The following is a 19,520-nucleotide window of genomic DNA, read 5'->3' on the forward strand; positions in this document are numbered from 1 at the left end:
AAGGAGCAGAAAAAGACTCAAGACTCAGGAGGGTCACTGGAATTTGATATTTTTTATTCACCAGCTTTGGTGCAGCTCCTTATGATGGACAGAATAAACATTAGAGGCAAAATTCAGAAAGGAGCAGCGAGAGGCCCTGCAGGCCAGGACAGCGCCTGCAGCCCGGCCTCTCAGCATCAAGCTCGCTTACCTTCGCTATCCGACTAGCTGTCTCTTTGCAAAACGGGGTTGGACTGTCAAAATGCTGGATTAGGTGAGGCAGTAAGCAAAGGATGTTAAGAGGAAAACCTATCGGGTAGGGGAAAAACAAAAAACAAGAACCAACTTTATTGCACAATATTTGGAAAGTTAAAGTCATATTTAAACTGCCTACAGAAACCATTTTCACTTTTATGCAATATCTGATCCTATACATTTTTACCAGATAACTGATCTAACATGTTTGGGGGGGAGGGGGGCACAGAAATCAGCAACTTTGAAATGAATGATTGGTCTACATTCCAGCTACAATAAAGTAAAATTTTAGGCTGAGGATGGAGTTCAATGGCTGTGTGTCTGCTTAGCATTGGCAGAAAACTGGGTTCATTCTCCAAACCCCCACCACATACCCTTACAGGTAACCATATTAATGATATTAATGTCGGGAGAGACTATAGTAACATCACCTGACAATTGGGACGGATCCACCAGTGTGTGTTTGGAGACGGAAATGAGCTGACTGAGGAGGTGCACGGTCATCTCTTGGGTAGACACTGAGGTAAAGCCCTTAAGAAAGAGCTGCTGAAGGCCTGGAAAGTTACTCCATTTCAACTTGCTCTGTACGGTCTCAATCTTCTCCCGACTCTCTGACTTATCCAGAGGCAAGTGGGTGAGCAGTTTGCTGAGCAGCCTGAGGGCCAGGAGGTATTCATATTCATAATCGGATTCCAACAGAGATGCTGCTATCCAAAAGATGGTGGCCATCAGGTTGCTCGGCTCTGTCGGGGGCTGCGTGTCATACACTCCTTTCTCTCTCAGCGAGGACAGGCTTCGAGTCCTTGCCAAGCTACCGCCATGGTTTATCCGTCCATCCGTTATGTCCAGTGTGTTACTCCGCCTCCGATCGCCTCTGCGGTCACCAACTAGACTTAACCTCAAAGAGTTACTTCTTGTGTCACCGTTGCATCCCAAATGACTGCTGCTGTTAATGGGGCTTGTGCTTAGGTTGAGCTGACCAGTGCTTTTTCTGTTAGCTGCATACTTGTTTCCCATCACAGGATCAGGGTATGAGGTTCTAAAAGCACAGGAAAGAAAAGAGATGGATAGATAGAAGGATAGATCAATGATAGAGCAAAAGAAAGAAGAAAGGAATGATAGGAGTCACCTTTGCTACATTAGATTTATTCTTGAAAAACTGAAAAGTAATGTTTTTATCTGACTTTGTTTCACGTGATTTCAGTTTTGCCTCAACAAGTGCGACAAGATATCTTCCGCTAGGGCTGTGTCTTCTGAGCTCAGGAGGGGTTTTTACTACTAGAGTAGTCACTAGCTCAGCCCTGAACAGAGATACAAGTTACATCTAAAGCAGGCACCGTCTGCATCACGGCTACCCAACTAGACAATGCTCACATCTCCCAGTCCCACATTCTTTCTATGGGACCCAGGCATAAAGATTTTTGACTTCTTCAGCATGGCCAACTGATTAAAATTAATTACTTTTATATGTGTCTCAACAGTATGCAAAAAGGTAGGGACGGTGAATAAAACCTATGGAAGAGAGTAAGGAGGGAAAGACAGACTTGTACCCTTCTCATTGCTATCAGTGAGATATAAAGGAAAATTAGGAATCCCAAAGATAAAATAATTAGCAAGGGGAGTGGAAATGATTAGGGAGGAGGTAACTTTTGACACAGGCTTCAGGGATTAGCTGCCAGAGATCCACAGGGTGGGAAGTGAGGGGCTCTGGGGAAGGCAGCTGTCCTGAGGGACCACCCTGCACCCTGCTGTGAGTGACATCAATGGGGCTTGCTGGTGGATCCTACTTAGACAGTAAAAAGTCCCCAACTAGGAACTGGAAGAGAGCACTGGCAAGATCAGCTCCAGAACTTTCTGGAAGTCCTCACCGAGGGCAGTTCTCACTTGTAGCATTCCATGCTTTTTAAAATATATATATTTAGAAAAATGTATGCACATGTATCTGTGGATGGCTTCGAATGGCAGCAGAGGGTGTCAGACCTTTTGGAGCTGGAGTTGTGGGGTGGATAAGGGGTGGGAAACTGAACTCAGTTTCTACCTGAGTTAATGCTGAGTCATCTCTTCAGCCCATCTGATCTCTCCTCCCCTGTCTTTGCTTTTTCTTTTACACAGGGTCTTGTGTATCCTAGGCTGGCTTTGAGCACACTATGCAGTCACAGATAACCTTCCATTTCTGCCCCACCTTTCCCCAACTTCCAAGGGATGTCCAGGGGCCACTACACCATATTCAGTGTAGGTTTATTCGGTGGTAGGGATCAAACCCAAAGGCTTCCCTGGTGCTGCAGGTTGGCCTCCATCTGCAGCCCACTACCTGAACTCTTGGGATGTTACCCACACTACTGATATTAGACATGACCACTGCCACCATAGTCACATGTTTAGACACCGGGGCCCTGCGTTCAGGGTTGCGTGGTTGCAAGCTCTTACTGAGAGAGGGCAGATAGCAGGTCATAATGCTTCATGGTTTCAGCCAAGGTATCAATTGCAGATTCCAAGGTGAGAAGCAGTTCAATCACAAATCCCTGGGGGCAAAGAATAGATTTTCATTAATTACAGGTTTTTTTTTTTTTAATAGCAATGGACTTCCTGGGAAGATTTAAAAATAGAACCGACCTCACATTTGTGTGGCAAAATAATTAACCTCCTGAGCAACGTGATTTTACTGACTGTTGAGCGCTCATCAGGCTAATGGCACGGGTTGATTGCCACAAATTGCTCAGGCCAGAAGTCTTAGGCACTATCTCTGTTTATTTCCGTCTCTACACCACATCTGTCATCAAGTCTTGAAAAATATCACTTTAAAATATAGCCTAAATCTGACTTCTTTCCCACACCTCCTGTAGTCAGTCTCTTTGAATGGAACCTCCTGCTTCAGCCTGGACTTTCAACAGCCTCCCGTTGAACCGTTGATGCTACCTATCCCCTCAACCTCTACAGGGAAGCCACCTAGAGAGCTCTGAGAGGCCACTCCCCCCAAATAATAAAGCCAATCATATCACACATACTTCTTTTTCTCTTCTCAAATCCTAAAGGCTTTCCTTTAGTGCGCTGTAGAGTCTACAAGGACTTCCGCCTTCTGGACTGGTTGTGTCAGGCCCCTGCCTCTCAATATTTGCTAGTTCCTCAAAGAAGACCTATTGTCCTTGCCACGGGGCCTTTGTGCTTCTGACTCCTGTTTTTCTCCCTGAAATGTTCTCAACCCCATATTCACAGGACCTGGCTCACTTCAACATCACCTTAAAGATCACCACTTAGATAATCCTGTGTGTGTGTGTGTGTGTGTGAGTGTGTGTGTGTGAGTGTGTGTGTGTGTGTGTGTGAGTGTGTGTGTGTGTGTGTGTGTGTGTGTGTGAGTGTATCGCCCTTCACCATGGCTCTTAAAATCAATACCTTAGTACTTCAAGGCATTTACTATTAAGGAAGACCGTGTGGGTTGTTGTTGGTAGATTAAACCATTCTTTCTACAATTTCCAGAATGCCAAGACTTTGTCACTGAAGATCCAATGTCTAAAATCAATCCACCCACTCGATGGTACAAACCTGAGTTCTCCAGTGTGATGTTTTACTTATCTTCAAAAATGAAACTCTCCATTTCTCTTCCCACTGAAATTTAACATTTTAACACTCCTGCCAGCCGGGCAGTGGTGGCGCACGCCTTTAATCCCAGCACTTGGGAGGCAGAGGCAGGCGGATTTCTGAGTTCGAGGCCAACCTGGTCTACAGAGTGAGTTCCAGGACAGCCAGGAACTCACCAGAGAAACCCTGTCTTGAAAAACCAAAAAAAAAAAAAAACAACCAAACAAACCAAAAACACTCCTGCCTTGGGGTGAGTCTGGAGTGAGATCTAGGTAGTGTGCAGATGTGTGTGTTGAAAACGTTCTATCACAGGCATAAATTAGGATGTAGAGAGTCAGCAGGAGACGTCACTCTGCTTCCTGCTGCTCTGCCTGCTGCTTACTGGCTCAGTGATTACATGGCTGGTGTGTAGATCTGGCTACGGGGTGAACCCTTCACTCCTAGGAGCAGCTGATAACTTCCCAAAAGGAGGTAGCAAGCACCTTACCTGTGCATCCTCCCCTGGGTCCCCGACAGTCTCCACGAGCCTGGAGAGGACATCAGAGAGTGTGTTTGCAGACAGGGGCTGCTTCAGTGCCCTGAAAATCTGGAAGGATCTCCCAGCATAGTGTCGAGAAGAACATGAAAGGGCCGTCTGTAGGGCAACCTCGCTGAGATGACGCTCCAAGTGTATTCCTTCTGAGAAGACAAGGAGACCATGGGTGCTTGTGTACGACTCGGAGAGTTGTAACCAGAGGCTAATCATTTTACCACCAGTGCCCTGCACTCTACCTGGCCAGGCGGACCATAGTTTAATTATGTATGATTATAGTGTATGTGCATTGGAGAAAAATCTTTGTTCTGATCTTCAGGGAAGAAATCCTGGGGACCAGGATGGCTCACCCTCGGCAATGCTGACTGTTGGGGACAGGTAGTTTACTGTAAAGAGGGACGTCCTAGGTATTGAATGGGACTTAGTAACATCCTACTTACTTTGCCAACCCTACAATGATGACAAAAATGACTCTAGGCACTGCCAAAGGTAAGGAGAAGCAGAGTGCCATGCCTAGAAGGCAAGTGTCATGTTAGCATGGAATGCTTTTACAAAGACTGTCAGAATGTGTTAAATTTTGAATTGCAGAAAACTTTACTTAAATAGAAAGGATCTTTAAATGTATAATTTCTGTATACTTCCCTTTGAGGCGGCGATTCTCAACTTGTAAGTCATGATCACTCTGGGGGTCGCGTATTACATATCTTATACGTCAGGTATTTCCATTATGAGTCATAATAGTAGCAAAACTACAGTTCTGAAGTAGCAATGAAAAACAATTTTATGGCTGAAGTCACCACAACATGAGCAACTATATTAAAGGGTTGCAGCATCAGAAAGCCTGAAAACCACCGCTTTAATGTTATTTTTCGTAACTCTTAATTGTATTATACACTTTTACAACTATCAGCCATGTGACTATTATGTCACAAGTAGAAACCTTATTTTTAACTAGTAATTTTTTTCTTTACCAATACATCTGTTATCATTCGTGTACTAAACAAGAAAAATCTTTCTAAAAATGTGTACATAGTATTAGTTATCAACCTTCTACTGGGCATCATTGGAAATTCAGCCATACCGACATTGGATTGAGATCAAGTGTTGCTTAGTGCATTCATAAACGACAGTACCTGCATTTGACTGCTTAAAGACAGAGACCACATGCTTCAGGAACGTGGTGAGCTGGTCAGCACTCTTGATGCTGGGGTTCTTGGAAGAAACATCCTCATGGTTCCAAAGCGGCCCTCGTTTTCTGAAAACAGGACAGTGACATTCATTTGCCTGGAGTTGGCATCAACCGCTTGCCCTTACCTGTGGCTACTTCGCTTTGACATACATAGGAGGGACAGTGGCTGGACGCGTCAGATCATGGGTCACAGCCTACTCCTGTTACTTAAGCACGTGGACCAGGCAGGGCCTATAGCAAGTGGAGGAACACAGGAATGGAGCTCAGGGACAGCCAAGCCTGACTGCTCACAGAAAAGGGAAATTTAAAAATTTAGGATTTCCGTGTATTTCCCTTCAATGTCATTTTTTCCTAATTATATTTCATAATTTTATGACTTGGTCATTCACAAAAACTAACCTCCCAGTTTCTGGGTAGATATCAGAGGGACATACACACAGGCAAAACCCATAAAGAATGGTTATTATTGTATGTGTGTTGCACATGCATGTGTATCTATGCAAGACATGCCATCCCTGTGGCCCTTTGAGGTCCGAAGAGGAAGTCAGATCTCCAGGGACTGGAGTTAGCAGAGGGCTGTGAGCCACCGTGTGGACGCTGAGAGCAAAACCTATGTCCATCCTCTGTCACAATGAGTGCTCGGAACTGCGGAGCCAACTTTCTAGCCAACACTTTATTATTATTTTTTTAATGTAATTTATAACCATGAGCCTGGTTTCCCAGGCTTTCTGGCACTGTGTAGAAATCACTTTTCTGGGTCTGACGGTAGTCAGGACCTCCTTACCACTGCCAGATGCACCCTGGTTTCTCGAAGTCCCGCGTTTTGGCTCTAACCCCTTTTCCATCTATTTATCTATTATGGCATGCAGCAGGCAACAACAAATTATCTGCTGGTTGGTTAATTAGACTGTTATGACTTTAGATAATAGTGTTGTCTCTGGGCATTTAGTCATATATACACATATACACACACATATAAATACACGCAAAAGTCATATATATATATATGGTATTTATACATACAATATAAACTTGTGTGTTTCAAAGCAAAGAGTTTTAGAAAAATCTAAACCTATTTGATGGAAGTGAGGCTAGCTTGGCACAAAGGATGCTGGGATGGCGAGAGCCGCCTGGTTACCTTGAGGTAATGAACTCCATGAGGGTTTTGACTTTTCCGTCCTGCTCCACTGAGAGGTCCACCTCGCCGAGGAAGGTGGCGTGGAGCTGTGAAATGGCAGCGCTGTTGTTTCCTAAGCTGATACTAGAGGAGGTAGAACTGGAGCTAAGCCCTGAGTCGGTCATAGGGGACGGCTGGTAATCGGGTGTAAAATCGTTAATGCCTGCTGAAAAGAGAAAGTCAACCGTCAACACACACACCAGGACTACAGGACACAGTACAAAACTGCACTGCTCATTGCTACTCATGGATGGCACGGGATACGTGAGGGCGTGGGCAGGTTGTGGGCAGGATTCACCTTCCCCATCTCCACAGGCGCAGCTACAGCGGTGTTTTGAGGGTAGATGCTGTTTGCAGCTCATTAGTAAAGCTTAGCTGCCCTTACTGAGCGGTCCTCTGCTGCCCCCTGCAGGAGACCACGAAGAGCAGCAAAGTCCTAGCAATTTGGGTGTTTGTTCACCTTTGTAATGTGAACTTTATATGGAAAAAAAAAATCTGTAGTTTTGGCTCCATTTTACTTTTAAGAATCTGTTTTAGTTTCTTTTTAATATTTATATCAAGCCAATTGTTGAATAAACACTATTTAACAATAAAAAGGTTAAAGTCATACAAAGTAGCAAAAGGATATTTAGAAAGTGACAAGCTCTGGGATTTTGAGTGAAATTGCTTTCATACAAAACCAGGAAGGTTCATTATATTTTTGCTTTTAAAAACTTCTAAAAATACGCTTTTTAGCTTAATTTTGTGTATGTTGGGGGGGCAGTGCAAGTGTACATGCAGGTAGGTAGGTGTGTGTATGTGTGTGTGAGAAAGTGTGTGTGAGTGTGGTGTGTGTACATGAGTGTGTGTGCGTGATATGAGTGTGAGTGTGTGTATGTGAGTGTGTGTGTATATGAGTATGTGTAGGCTAAGGCTAAGGCCAATTTGTGAGCAATTTGTTTTTATTCTTTTTTCTTTATCATACGGGGACCTAGTCCTTGATCTGTCTTTTAGCCAGTTTTTTGTTGTTGTTGGTTTTTTTTTTTTTTTTTTTTTTTTTTTTTTTTTTTTTTTTTTTGGTTTTTGAGACAGGGTTTCTTCTGGCCTCCAACTCAGAAATCCGCCTGCCTCTGACTCTCAAGTGCTGGGATTAAAGGTGTGCGCCACCACTTTAGCAAGTTTTAAAAATCTTATCAGCATTGTGTCTGACGTGTGAGTATCTACTTTTTATCTAAAAAGGCAAATGTACTTTGATTGCTAAAAAAAAAAAAACCTCATTATTTTGTAAACTGTAAAGAGTGGAATAATAATAATAATGATAATAATAGTGAGTGGACTGTAGTATCAAGAAAACAGAATTTAACACAGACACAGAACACAATGAAATCATTGTCACCACCTAAGTCTCACATTAAGTGCTTTTTGTTTCTTCTTCACCTTAAACATTCCCAACCTAAAGTCTGTTTGCTGGAGAGCCTTAGAACTAAGAGACTTGACTACTCGTTTTAATGCATTCTTTGGCTGGTTATAAGTGATTCAGATGCTACTTAAAATGATACAACTGCATCTGGAGTGTTTACACGTTTCAACCTTTCCTTGGTTGACTTTTCACTACCGCAGGATTCCAAGCTGAAGGCATGTTTCTGCCTTAGGACCCTTGGCTTCCAAGTCAGTACCTGTGAACGTGTAATCTGAGTGTGCAGTTTGCTTGACTGTCAACACCCTGGGCTCATTGAATTCCTTGTTCCTGAGAAGGACAGAGGCAACAGTCCGGATGTTACTGTTGGGTCCCATCACTATTAGTAAGTGCAGAAGCAGGCGCTTGCAGTGTTCATACACCTCAGGGTGGCAGTGGTCAAACCCTGGAGAGGATAGGACAAGAGCATCGTCAGCTAGGAGGGCAGTGTGCTTGCCACAGAACTCACATGATGGAATGGGCCCACTGGCAGCACGCAGGCTCCTGACATGCAATGGTGTAACATGAGAACGCCACGCCCTCCTGAAACTCCAAATCAAATCTGCATTACTGAGAATAGAATGGAGATACTACCTCAGGAATGGTTACAGTTCTCTTTTGGGATCAGTGAGAGAGAGACAAGGAAAACAGTCTGTGTATGTTGAGTTCAAACCCAGGGCACACACAGGAGTGTGCAAGCTGTGGTGGGTTCAGCCCAGGCATCCAGAACCCACAAATACAAGTGCTCACTGTATATAAGAGATGTCATGGAATAGTATGTTTTATGCAGATTAGTTCTAAATTGGTCCCTAAGTTTCCACACACAGTTATAAAGTCCTTCTGCCCACTGTATACCTAGGGAGAATTGGGGTAACTATTTTTTGTTTGTTTTGTTTTTCGTCTTTTGGAAACAGGGTCTCACTATGTAACCTGGCTCGCCTGGAACTCACAGCGATCTGCCTGCCTCTGACGCTAAATTTAAATTTGTCTCATGCCAAAAACTTCACAACCTCTTAAATTATGACTCTGCTATGTAATGTCAGATACCTATTAATTCTTTTAAGAAAGCAGGCAATCTTATTTTGCCTGGCTTGTAAGACAAAGTAAATGTCTATGTCCCACGAGAACTAGGTCGGGCAAAAGCTGTCTGTCTGTGGTCACAGTAGGACAACTTCATCAGAAGCCAATGTTCAAAGCACAGAGCCGTTACAGATGGAAGAGTCCATGGCTGCCACCAAGGACACAGGCACTCAGCTGCCATCAGACTCTACAGAGGTCAGACACTTTACACACTCAGAATGCATTACATTCTTCATTCACACTGAAAGGTAATCTCTGAGGTAAACTAATGTTACTTGGTTACAGCAACACATCTGCTCTTGCTCCTGCCCCGCGGTAGAATGCATAGGTGTTTGTGTGGGGGGGAAGGAGGGTACGAGGAGCCAGGCGTAAGACTTGAGGTGATAGGAGCTGGAGGGGTGGCTGAGAGGTACGTGGTTGCTGGGCGTGCACACGGCCTTGGGGCTGTTCCCTGGTGAAAGGCAATAGGCACGCCTGTGGTGTCTTGGTCAGGCCAAGAGTAACTCCCCACTGGAGAGAGAGGACGTGAAGTCTCATGGAAGCAATACTAAAACACAAGAAACAGTAGCATCTAGAATGGTCCTCAACCTTCCAAAGCTGCCACCTTTAATATAGTTCCTCATGCTGTGGGGACCCCAACCAAAACGTTATTTCATTACGACATAATATAATTTTGCTATAAGTCACAACATAAATATCTGATGTGCAGGATATCTGACATGCAACCCCTAGGAAAGGGTCGTTGGACCCCACTCCCGACCCCCAAAAGGGGCTGCATCCTGCAGGTTGAGAGCCACTGATCTAACCACCTTAAAATGGTCCTGGGAACACAAAGTGGAGGGATCAGAACTTGTTACCTAGAAAAATTGCGTGAAGAAGAAGGTGGAGGTAACTTCCCCACTCCACCTTCACGCTGTGGTCAATGATCAGATCTGTCAGCAGGATCACGGCTATGTTACACCTGTGACAAAAAGGACACGGTTAGCTGCTTACAAGAGTGGAAGTGACCTAGAGAAAAACTGTACAAATTCCTTTAAGACTTGAGTATTCTATGGAAACACACTTTTCTAGAGGGGAAAAAGAGGAAAAAACGAATGCAGCAGAAGAAAACAGTCACAATGATAGCCTTCGCACAAAGCACAGGGCTCGGAGCTTCTTGGAGTCAAGGGCTGTATTTCCTTATCTTGACTCTTCAGACCTACCATACCACAAACAGCACTTGCCCCAGTAGGTGTTCAGTACCTGTTTGGTTCATTGATACATTCTGAAATACGTAGTAATTGCTTTCCTGTGGTTTCACTCACTAGAATTCAGGTTAATTGAATTCCAAAACAAACAAAACAAAACCACAACAAAACCAGTGTGGACCTCAAAGAAGTCACTTTTTCTTTTCTCAGATGTGGTAACTGGGTCGTAGAAAGGTCAAGTAACTATGCCAGACACCCAGAAGGGCAGCAGGAGATTCAGACTCAGTAATGTTAACTTTGTGCACTCAGAACAGTTTTGGATCTTTTAACGTCTCAATGGACAGGTCTAATTTTGGTGTGGTGTCTACGCTGTGCTGTGTCAGACAGTGTCTAGGAAGCTGAAGGGGTTCAGCTGCCTCGTGGCTCATTATGAAATAGGAATGACGCTCTAGTCCACCTGTGAAGAGGCAATCCAGGAGATGCTGTTTCAGGCACGTAATCCACCAGTGGTGACCAGCAGCCTCCAGCTGGCGGGAAGGGCAGTGGCTCTCCTTGGTTATGCTCCATCACTTTCAGGCGCCAATTAGAATAAAGTGGCATTGAGTCACCTATCAAGATAAAACCATCTCATTTTCTGCACCATCTAATGTCTGCCGTAAGCAAGCTCTAGTAAGACACCCCACTATCCACAGCATTGGGAAGGGATCCAGACAATTTCACACTATCTTGATACACATTTTCTAGGGAGACCGAGGCACAAAGGTTATAAATGTGGGGGAAGAAGAGATTGAGAGACTAATTTATTGATTGAGGTTCCATCCTCAAGCAAAACTACACTGACATGTCCCACATCTCCCCGGTTGAAGGCCAGACCAGGAGACCATCTCATAAATAAAGCTGCCTTGAGACAATGATCTTCTGGCAAGTTATTTAGCTCTAAATTTCCTGAGACGTGGCTGAAACAAACCCATCTCTGGAAGAAATCTGCTCTATCACACTGGGCTGCAGGGCGCAGAACAAATGACACCCGGAAATAGGAATTCTGTGTGACGTGGATAAGTCACTTAACCTCTCTGGACCTCAGTTCCATGATGCACAAAATGAGAGGACTGAACCAGATCCTCCAAAGTCCGGATCTAGTTACAATGTTTCACCTCTACCCTTCCTTCATATGGCAGTGCTTCTTGGATAGGACTGACCACTTTGGCAGTAGAAGAGAAAACTTTTCACCAAAATATGGATCATTAAGGTAAGTAAATGTGTTTAAAGAACAACAGATAGACAGCATACGATGTGTCTTTTCTCTAACGCTTTTTTTTTTTTTTTTTTTTTTTTTTTAAAGACAGGGTTTCTGTGTCGCCCTGGCTGTCCTGGATCTAACTCAGTAGTCCAGGTTGGCCTTGAATGTGGAAATCCATCTGCCTCTGCCTTCTGTGTGCTCGGATTAAAGGTGTGCACCACCACCACCCAGCTCTCGGACACTTCTTGAGAAACGATTCTATATGCTTTTTGAAGGGAATCTGCACCTGAAACAAAAATCTCCCAACTTCCCATTGCTTAATAAACTCATTCCCTAAAATCAAGACACCTCAGATCACATTAGAGGTACTGGCAATTAAACACAATTTTAAAGTGTTTTAAAACAATTCCTTGGAAGAACAAATTCATTAACAAGGTGAACAACACATGTCATCGAAATAGTAAGATTTAAGGAGCACTGAGAACTGGTTACTTTTTTCCTCTTCGTAAGACCCTCCGGAGCTGCTACTGTATCGAGACTCCAGTCTGTGATGCTGCCGGTTTAAATGACTGTTCAGTCCACTGTAGATGTCCAGGTGCACATAGCTGTGGGGAGGACCAACGTGGGAGTCAGGCACAGATCACAGGGAAGTGGCATTTCTGGTTTCTCGTTCACTTTATCTTAGTCTTGGTATGCGTGTTTGTATGTGTACACATGTGTGTGGAGACCGGAGGCTGACCTTGGCTGCCTTGCCTATGTGGCTCGTCTTAGGGATTTCTTTTCCACCTCCTTTTCCTGAGTTCTGGGGTTACTGGTTGGCTGCCATGACTGCTTGGCTTTTATAGGGGTTCTGAGAATCTCTCCTCTAATCCTCATACTTGTGTGTCAAGTGGTTTGTGCATCAGGCCATCTCTTCAGCTCCTTTTGTGTAAAAGAAGCACACTTTATACAAAATAGGCCCACAGCAATTTCTACCTTATAATTCTAAAGCTGAAGCTCTCAATCATTTCTTTCTATGCATCCCATCATATAGGGATTGTGGTGAGAGCTATGGATAGACAGACAGACAGAGAATAAACACTCATTTAGAAACATCTCTGCACACAGTGACTTAGCACAGTTTGCTCTTTATCACCAGAGCTTAGCAAAGAGCAGAGGATGCCTAGGAGCCCATGTGACAACGGTCAAGCATGGAAATGTCTGCTTTGCTAGAGCCTTAGCAGGAAGAAACTACCACGTGCTCTGGGACAGAGGTACTCACCTCTCTTCAAAATTCTCCTTTAGGGCCTTGCTGTCGGGGTTGCCGTCTGTGGGAGCTACCATTGTATTGCTACTAGAAGTAGTTCCTGTCATCAGAGAGAAAGAGTACCTGTCAGCTTAACAGAGCAATAAACGTTTTGATCAATGCGCCTCTGACACAAAAGCAACGTGGCGATCCTCATGACCGTCATGTCCTTTTATTACACAATTTTTAAATGATTTAGTCTTCTTACTTTATGTGTATTGGTGTTTTGCTTGCGTGTATGTCAGTGTGAGGGTGTCAGATTCCTTGAAACTGAAGTTATAGACAGTTGTGAACTGCCATGTGGGTGCTAGGAATCGAATCCGGGACCTCTGGAAAAACAGTCAGTGCTCTGAAACACTGAGCCATCTCTCCAGCCCCACAACTGCCAAATTTTTGACTCTGAGAAAATAAAAGGTGATGGCATGTGATGGTTTGAATTTGCTTGGCCTTGGGAAGTGGCACTATTAGGAGGAGTGGCTTTGTTGGAGTGGGTGTGTCACCGTGTAAGCGGGCTTTGAGAGCTCCTAGTGCTCCGGCTCTGCCCAGTATGGAAGAGACCCCCCTTCCTGGCTACGTGTAGAAGATAAGTCTTCTCCTGGCTGTCTTAATACCATGATGAACTCTGGGCTCCTCCAGCATCATGTCTGCCTGCCTGCTGCCATTCTTCTAGTCATGATAATAATGGACGGAACCGCTGAACCTGTAAGTCGACCCCAGTTAAAAATTGTCCTTTATAAGAGTTGCCTTGGTCATGGTGTCTCCTCACAGCAATGGAAACCCTAACTAAGACATGGTAGGTGCAGAAAGGATGGCCCAGTGGGGAGAAGTACTTGCTACCAAGCCTGACGACCTGAGTTTGACTCCAGAGACCTACATTAAGTGGAAGGAGAGAACTGATTCCTGTAAGCTGTCTTCTGATCTTTGCATGCACAGGATGGCATGCAAGTGCCCCTACTATGCAATAAATTTAGAAATACAATGCAAAAAAAGCAAATAAATGAGTAAGAAATAACTGCTATTAAGACAGGTAATGGGAGAAATGAAGAGGCTTCCATAGAAACAGTGCTAAAAACAGAACTGTCTGAGAAATCTATTTTAAAAGTAGTCATTCTCCAAAACATAACCCCAGCACATTTGTAGCTGGTGGCTGTATCTTCCCACCACCAGCAGAAGTCTTCCCTCCTGAGAGTATATGAAAGTACTTCTTGCCTAGGACACACCAAACAGAGCTAAGAAAGGAACACTTCTGGATGACAGTGGGGAGAAATGAGATGGCTCATTCTAAGTTTTAGAATGGCACCCCCTGCCCTGTGGCCATTGTAGCTAGTGGCCTGTTAGGCTTCAGGAGACCATGTCTGGATACAGGCAATCCACAGATGTCCATATCCTTTCTCTTGGGAGCTGATCAGCAGAATTCTTTCTGGAAGGTGTGACCCATCCGAGGGAAGAGGCCTCGCATACTGAGACAGACATCAGGGAGACTGCCACCCGACAAAGGGTGCTGACACTGCTCTTCTATGCTCACAGAGCTTACAAAACACTGGGCGCTGCACTCCTCTAAAGGCAGACCTAGACACAAGGCTCCAAGGATAGTCTTAGCACAAAGTCAGAATGTGCAGCCATAGAAAAGACATGGTGACTTCGTAAGTTATCAGATACAGGAAAACAAAGTTCAACCATGAAATGTGACTAGTGGGATGTTAAGAAAACCAGCAAGCATCCTGGGATTAAGCACTTGCTTGCATATGTGAGACAGCTAGATATGAAGAGAGAGTTTCAGTGGAAAGTTGGACCAAACAGTAAAAGGCAAAAGAATATACAGAGAAAAATAAGACCATAAAAAACAGAAATGAAAATATTTTCAATGATGCAGCTGGTATTGACACAATAATGAGAACATATAATATATACTGGGCGACCAAGTTTTACATCATCTTCACCAACAACCATCTAGGCCAGTGGTTCTCACTCTGTGGGGCACAACCCCCCAGGGTCGCCTATCAGCTATTTCCCAAATGATTCATAACGGTAGCAAAATTACAGTTATGTGGTAGCAACAAAAATAACTTTGTGGTTGGGGCGTTGCTAGCACATTGGGAACTGTCCTAAAGTGTCACAGCATCAGGAAGGGTGAGACCCACTGGCTTAGCTCTTCTGACTCCTTACTCGTCACGCAGAGTACAACTGCTTCCACTCAAATCGCTGCTGAGGGCTTGAAGGTATGCTAGCTTGCCTCGGTGACTCCATACTGAACCATTCACAAACCACTGCATCATTCTACACTTCATAAAAACATCAGACTATGTCTATTCATAGCCAATGGTACCTGCATTCACCTGACTGTCTACAACGCACAATACAGATCCGAATAATTACAGCAAGGGGTCGCATGAGTACTTCCAGCAAGTTAGCATTTTTCTGAATTAAATAAGGTGACTCTATCCATTAAAAACATATGCAACAAAACAAAGAACAGAATGAAAAAAAAAAAATTCACTGTTTAGGAACTTCTACCCCATCCCTGAAAAAGTACAAAACCACCATCTTCTCTGTAATAGAAGAATCATGACTTTGTTAAATTTCTTTGCTTATAGAAGACTGACCAAGTTTCAGATCAATCACCATACATGCCCACGATTTGATTTTGCTGCATTGGTGATGGGATTTAAAGACAAGAACCCCTGCGAATGAGAGCATGTAGGTGAAGCGTCACTTCCCATTGGAGCAGTGGGCGGGACTCACCTGAGGTGACTGAGGGGATTTTACAGCTGGAGGTGATGCGGTAGTAGGGTGGGTTATCCATGTGCGTGACGCCCGAGCTGACGGGGTCTGTGAGCTGCAGCTCGTTCACCAGCTCTTCCAGCAGCTGCATGGTTTTGTCTCTACCCAGATAAACGATGACTTTCTTCACCTGCACAAGAGAAAGTGTTCAGGAGAAAAGAAGGAAGCTTTTCATCTCATGGCTTCGTCAGGAGAGGCAGATGTTTTAAAGATGTGGTTGTTTTCACGTGTGTGTGTGTGTGTGTGTGTGTGTGTGTGTGTGTGTGTGTGTGTGTGCATGCTTTAGATGACATTCACGCAATGCACCGTGAGGAGGCCAGAAGAGTGCATCGGGTCCCTTGGAATTGGAGTTAGGGTTGGTTGTATGCTACATGGAGGTGCTGGGAATTGAACTGGTCCTTGGCAAGAACAAGCGCTCTTAGTGGCTGAACCATCTCTCCAGTCCCCATTGAAACAGATTTTTTTTTTTTTTTAAATCAAAGTTAAGGTCTTTGTACAAGAGAATGGCAGGGAAGGGAGAGGAACTTTCTGGAAAAGCTTCTTGGTTAGTGGAGAAAGCTTTGGGCTGCCATCAGGGTGGGGTGTCCTCTGATTGCTACTTCATCCAGCCCTCGTGCCAAACATCTCTCTTTCGTTCTCACCCAACTCTCCCACCCCCACCCCCACCCCCGAGCCTAACAGTGGCTTTATACGGTAACAGCAAGGAAGTAGCCGGAGTGGCTCCACCTCCTGGGCCAGAGTGTGCTGTCCATCCATCTGTCCATCTGTTTGTCCGTCACTTATGTCACCTACGCCACCCCACACTCTGTTTATGGGAAGGTCTGTAAGAACTTCCATGACAACCTCCTGAAGAGCTGGCTTTCTGCAGGGCATGCTTTGGGGAGCTGCAGATGCTGCGTGCACATCTGGACATACACCTCGGCCCTCGCTGCTAACGTGGATGGATAATTTTTTCATATCAATTTTATTTTTCACTTCACATGTATGGGTGTGCTGCCTGCAAGCATGCCTGTGTACTGTGTGTGTGCCCAGTGCTGTAGAGGCAAGAGCACATTACACTCCCTGGAAGTGGAGTTACAGACAGTTGTGAGCCACCATGTGGGTGTTGGGAACCGAACCTAGGGCCTTTTGAAGAGCAAACATGCTCTTAACCACTGAGCCGTCTCTCCAGTCTCAACTGGATATATGGATTTAATTTAATAGATTTAATGGCAGGAAAGGGCATCAAATGTCCCTTCCTTTTTCATCTTTCCCCCAAACTTTCCCTCCCTTCCAGAAGACACTGGCCCTGTACTCTCTTATCAAAGTGGCAGCTGCAGCCGACGAAACCTCAGTTGGTAGATTCTACAGCACCACCACCTCCTCTCAAACCCCAGCCTTTATCTGGGGTTTCTCAGATAATTCTTCTCAGCATAGCCTTCCTTTGTAGCCCTTATCACAGCTGCACATATTAAGCTGGTGATCACTCTAGGTGTCATTTCAGAGAATAAATCCTGTGTTACCCTTCAAGTGGAATGCCCCTATGTGCAGAGTACCTGGGACAACACACAATGGCAGTCAGAGAGTGAATCAATGGCTAAGTCCACACTAAGTTCCTGGCTGTCCTCACCCCACTCTCAGTTGCCTCTGTGGGGCCATCAATCCATACCCTGACAGGTAATTCGGTAAATGTGTACACTTAAAGGGGGGAAATAGATGTGAATACATACATAAGGCAAGAGGCTTGGTTCACTATTCACCCCGCAGATGCTGATCAAAAAGTGCAAGATAATTTTCAGGTTCTTTGGCCAGCCGTCTGCAAGGGTGGTCCACACGTTCTCCACCTCCGACCAGGCTAGCTCGTCGCCGTACTGAAAACAGCACACATGAGAGACACTTCAGGGATGCCTGCTTAGTAAAAACCAAACTTGTCATCCCACGAAGCGCTAGGAAAATTTCACGCTAGGAAAGTTTCATCCCTTCCAAACATTAGAGGGATGACTGTCGTGGTCCCCCCTGACCCCCAGCCCCCAGGGAATTTAAGCACTAGCATCACCTGCCATCTCTGGCTTGAATTAAAGGAAGAATGGAGTTTATACTGCAGGTTTTGTCTGTCCCAGGACAGTCTCAGCATCAGTTTCTAACCGTGGTCCCTCTTCCCAACCCCCAAACTGTGCAGTCATGATGAACACAAACCCCTATACCTTTGCTGTCATGTACATGAGATTGTTCAACACCATGGCAGTGGCCTGTGGGGACCCCCAGCCTTCTCCTCTTAGCCAGCGCCTGCTGGTCACCATGAGCTCTCTGTCTTTCAGGGAGTCATCTTCATCTTCCTCCTGCCGCCTTCCTGAGGGCAGAGGTTTGAGATCGACCAGCTCGATGTTGTTCATCCAGGGCAGTAGATAATGAAGCATGGCCTGCCGCCCGGCGGGGTGAGCCGTCTGGATCCGCTGGCTGATCTCTGGTTCAAGCATATCAAAGGGGAGACCCAACGTCATCCCACATGCTTCTGGGCCAACAGGAGGACATGTCAATCACTTCCCGATGATAAAAGCCCAGCTAACACAAAGCATCTCTTTCTTTTATCTTTTCACACAGTTGCTCTCTATGTAGCTCAGGCTAGCTTTGAACTTCACTTTCCCAAGTACTGGGAATGCAGTTGTGTGCCACCCCGACCAGTCATGCTTAATTTGTTTTTATACACACACACACACACACACACAATGCAGTTGGCGGTTAAATAAATGTTTCCAGCTCTCGGTAAGACTATAAGATGAGGAATACATGTATGGAAATCAGCATGGTGACTCCTTAAAAAGCTAGAGAATTACTCTACCATGCAACCGGTCCAGCTATTGAGTGTACATCTAAAACAATTCAAAACAGAGACCCAGAGCAATACTTGTACATTTGTAGTCATCACAGCATAGAAGCAACAGACATGGCTGACAGACAAAAGAATGGGACAGCAAACTGTGATGCACAGACTCTAGAATACTATGCAGCCAGAAAAGATGCAAAAAAAAAAAAAAAAAAAAAAAAAAACCAAAACCCACACTATATGGAGGAATCCAGACGACACTGTGCTGAGCAAAATAACCTAGCCACACACATAAAATACCATACGATTCTGCTTATCCACGGCAGTCAAATAAAACACAAGGTAGCCGGTAGAGGAAACAAAGGGCAGGAAAATGGGGAAATGCTATTTAAGGGCTGGTCTCGATTCTGCAAGATCAAAGGGTTCTAGAGATCTATTATTCTACATTTAACACCACTGAACTGAGCCTCTGAAACGAGCAAGATGACAGCATGAATAAAGTCTTCAGACAAAGACAAATATGGAGTACCTGTGTAGTTCACATACAAACTGTACAGTTTTGGCATAAAAAGCAAACTCTGACACTTTGGAAGAAATTGAATGAAGAGATCCCAACTCAAGTGTGTGGGAACTGGGGCCATGTCGGGGTCTGGCTCCTTCAGGGAGACGAAGTCATCCCCGGTTGAAGTGTCGGAACATCAACACGAACAGAGGGTGACAGAAAAGAAGTAACCCATGGAGGGAAATGGGAAATGGGAAAGCCAGGAAATAATGAGTGCCTGGAAGCCAAGACAGAGTAGAACGGAGAGCTACGGAGGAGAGTTAACATCTACAGCTGTGAACAGCCACGGGCCTGAACTAGAAGTCAGAGAGCAGCTAGAGCCAGAAGGTATACGCTGAGTTTCAGACAGAAACCTGACACTCGAAGAGGTAAAGGCCTCCTGTAGAGAGGGCTGAGAACACAATCCAGTGCACTGTGGATTTGACTGTGGAAGGTGTGT

At 44.9% G+C, this 19,520-nt stretch overlaps 1 protein-coding gene across 10 annotated transcripts in view; it reads right to left on the minus strand.

Annotated features, from left to right (window-relative positions):
• Positions 1-19,520, minus strand: part of Fryl (FRY like transcription coactivator) — a 233,405-nt gene that overhangs the window by 37,462 nt on the left and 176,423 nt on the right. For 6 of the 10 annotated variants that reach the window (XM_076938636.1, XM_076938637.1, XM_076938629.1 and 3 more), the window contains 14 exons: positions 17,900-18,159; positions 17,426-17,566; positions 15,678-15,846; positions 12,912-12,996; positions 12,143-12,255; positions 10,868-11,018; positions 10,081-10,184; positions 8,364-8,549; positions 6,670-6,874; positions 5,476-5,597; positions 4,298-4,488; positions 2,662-2,756; positions 666-1,273; positions 191-288 (listed from right to left, as the gene is read on the minus strand). In XM_076938636.1, coding sequence (XP_076794751.1) covers positions 191-288; positions 666-1,273; positions 2,662-2,756; positions 4,298-4,488; positions 5,476-5,597; positions 6,670-6,874; positions 8,364-8,549; positions 10,081-10,184; positions 10,868-11,018; positions 12,143-12,255; positions 12,912-12,996; positions 15,678-15,846; positions 17,426-17,566; positions 17,900-18,159 — 2,528 coding nt within the window. The remainder of the gene's footprint in view (positions 1-190; positions 289-665; positions 1,274-2,661; positions 2,757-4,297; positions 4,489-5,475; positions 5,598-6,669; positions 6,875-8,363; positions 8,550-10,080; positions 10,185-10,867; positions 11,019-12,142; positions 12,256-12,911; positions 12,997-15,677; positions 15,847-17,425; positions 17,567-17,899; positions 18,160-19,520) is intronic. The other 4 variants (XM_076938632.1, XM_076938638.1, XM_076938630.1 and 1 more) reach the window with 3 other exon arrangements.

Source organism: Arvicanthis niloticus, chromosome 7 (assembly GCF_011762505.2).
Source record: "Arvicanthis niloticus isolate mArvNil1 chromosome 7, mArvNil1.pat.X, whole genome shotgun sequence".
Classification (NCBI taxonomy): domain Eukaryota; kingdom Metazoa; phylum Chordata; class Mammalia; order Rodentia; family Muridae; genus Arvicanthis; species Arvicanthis niloticus.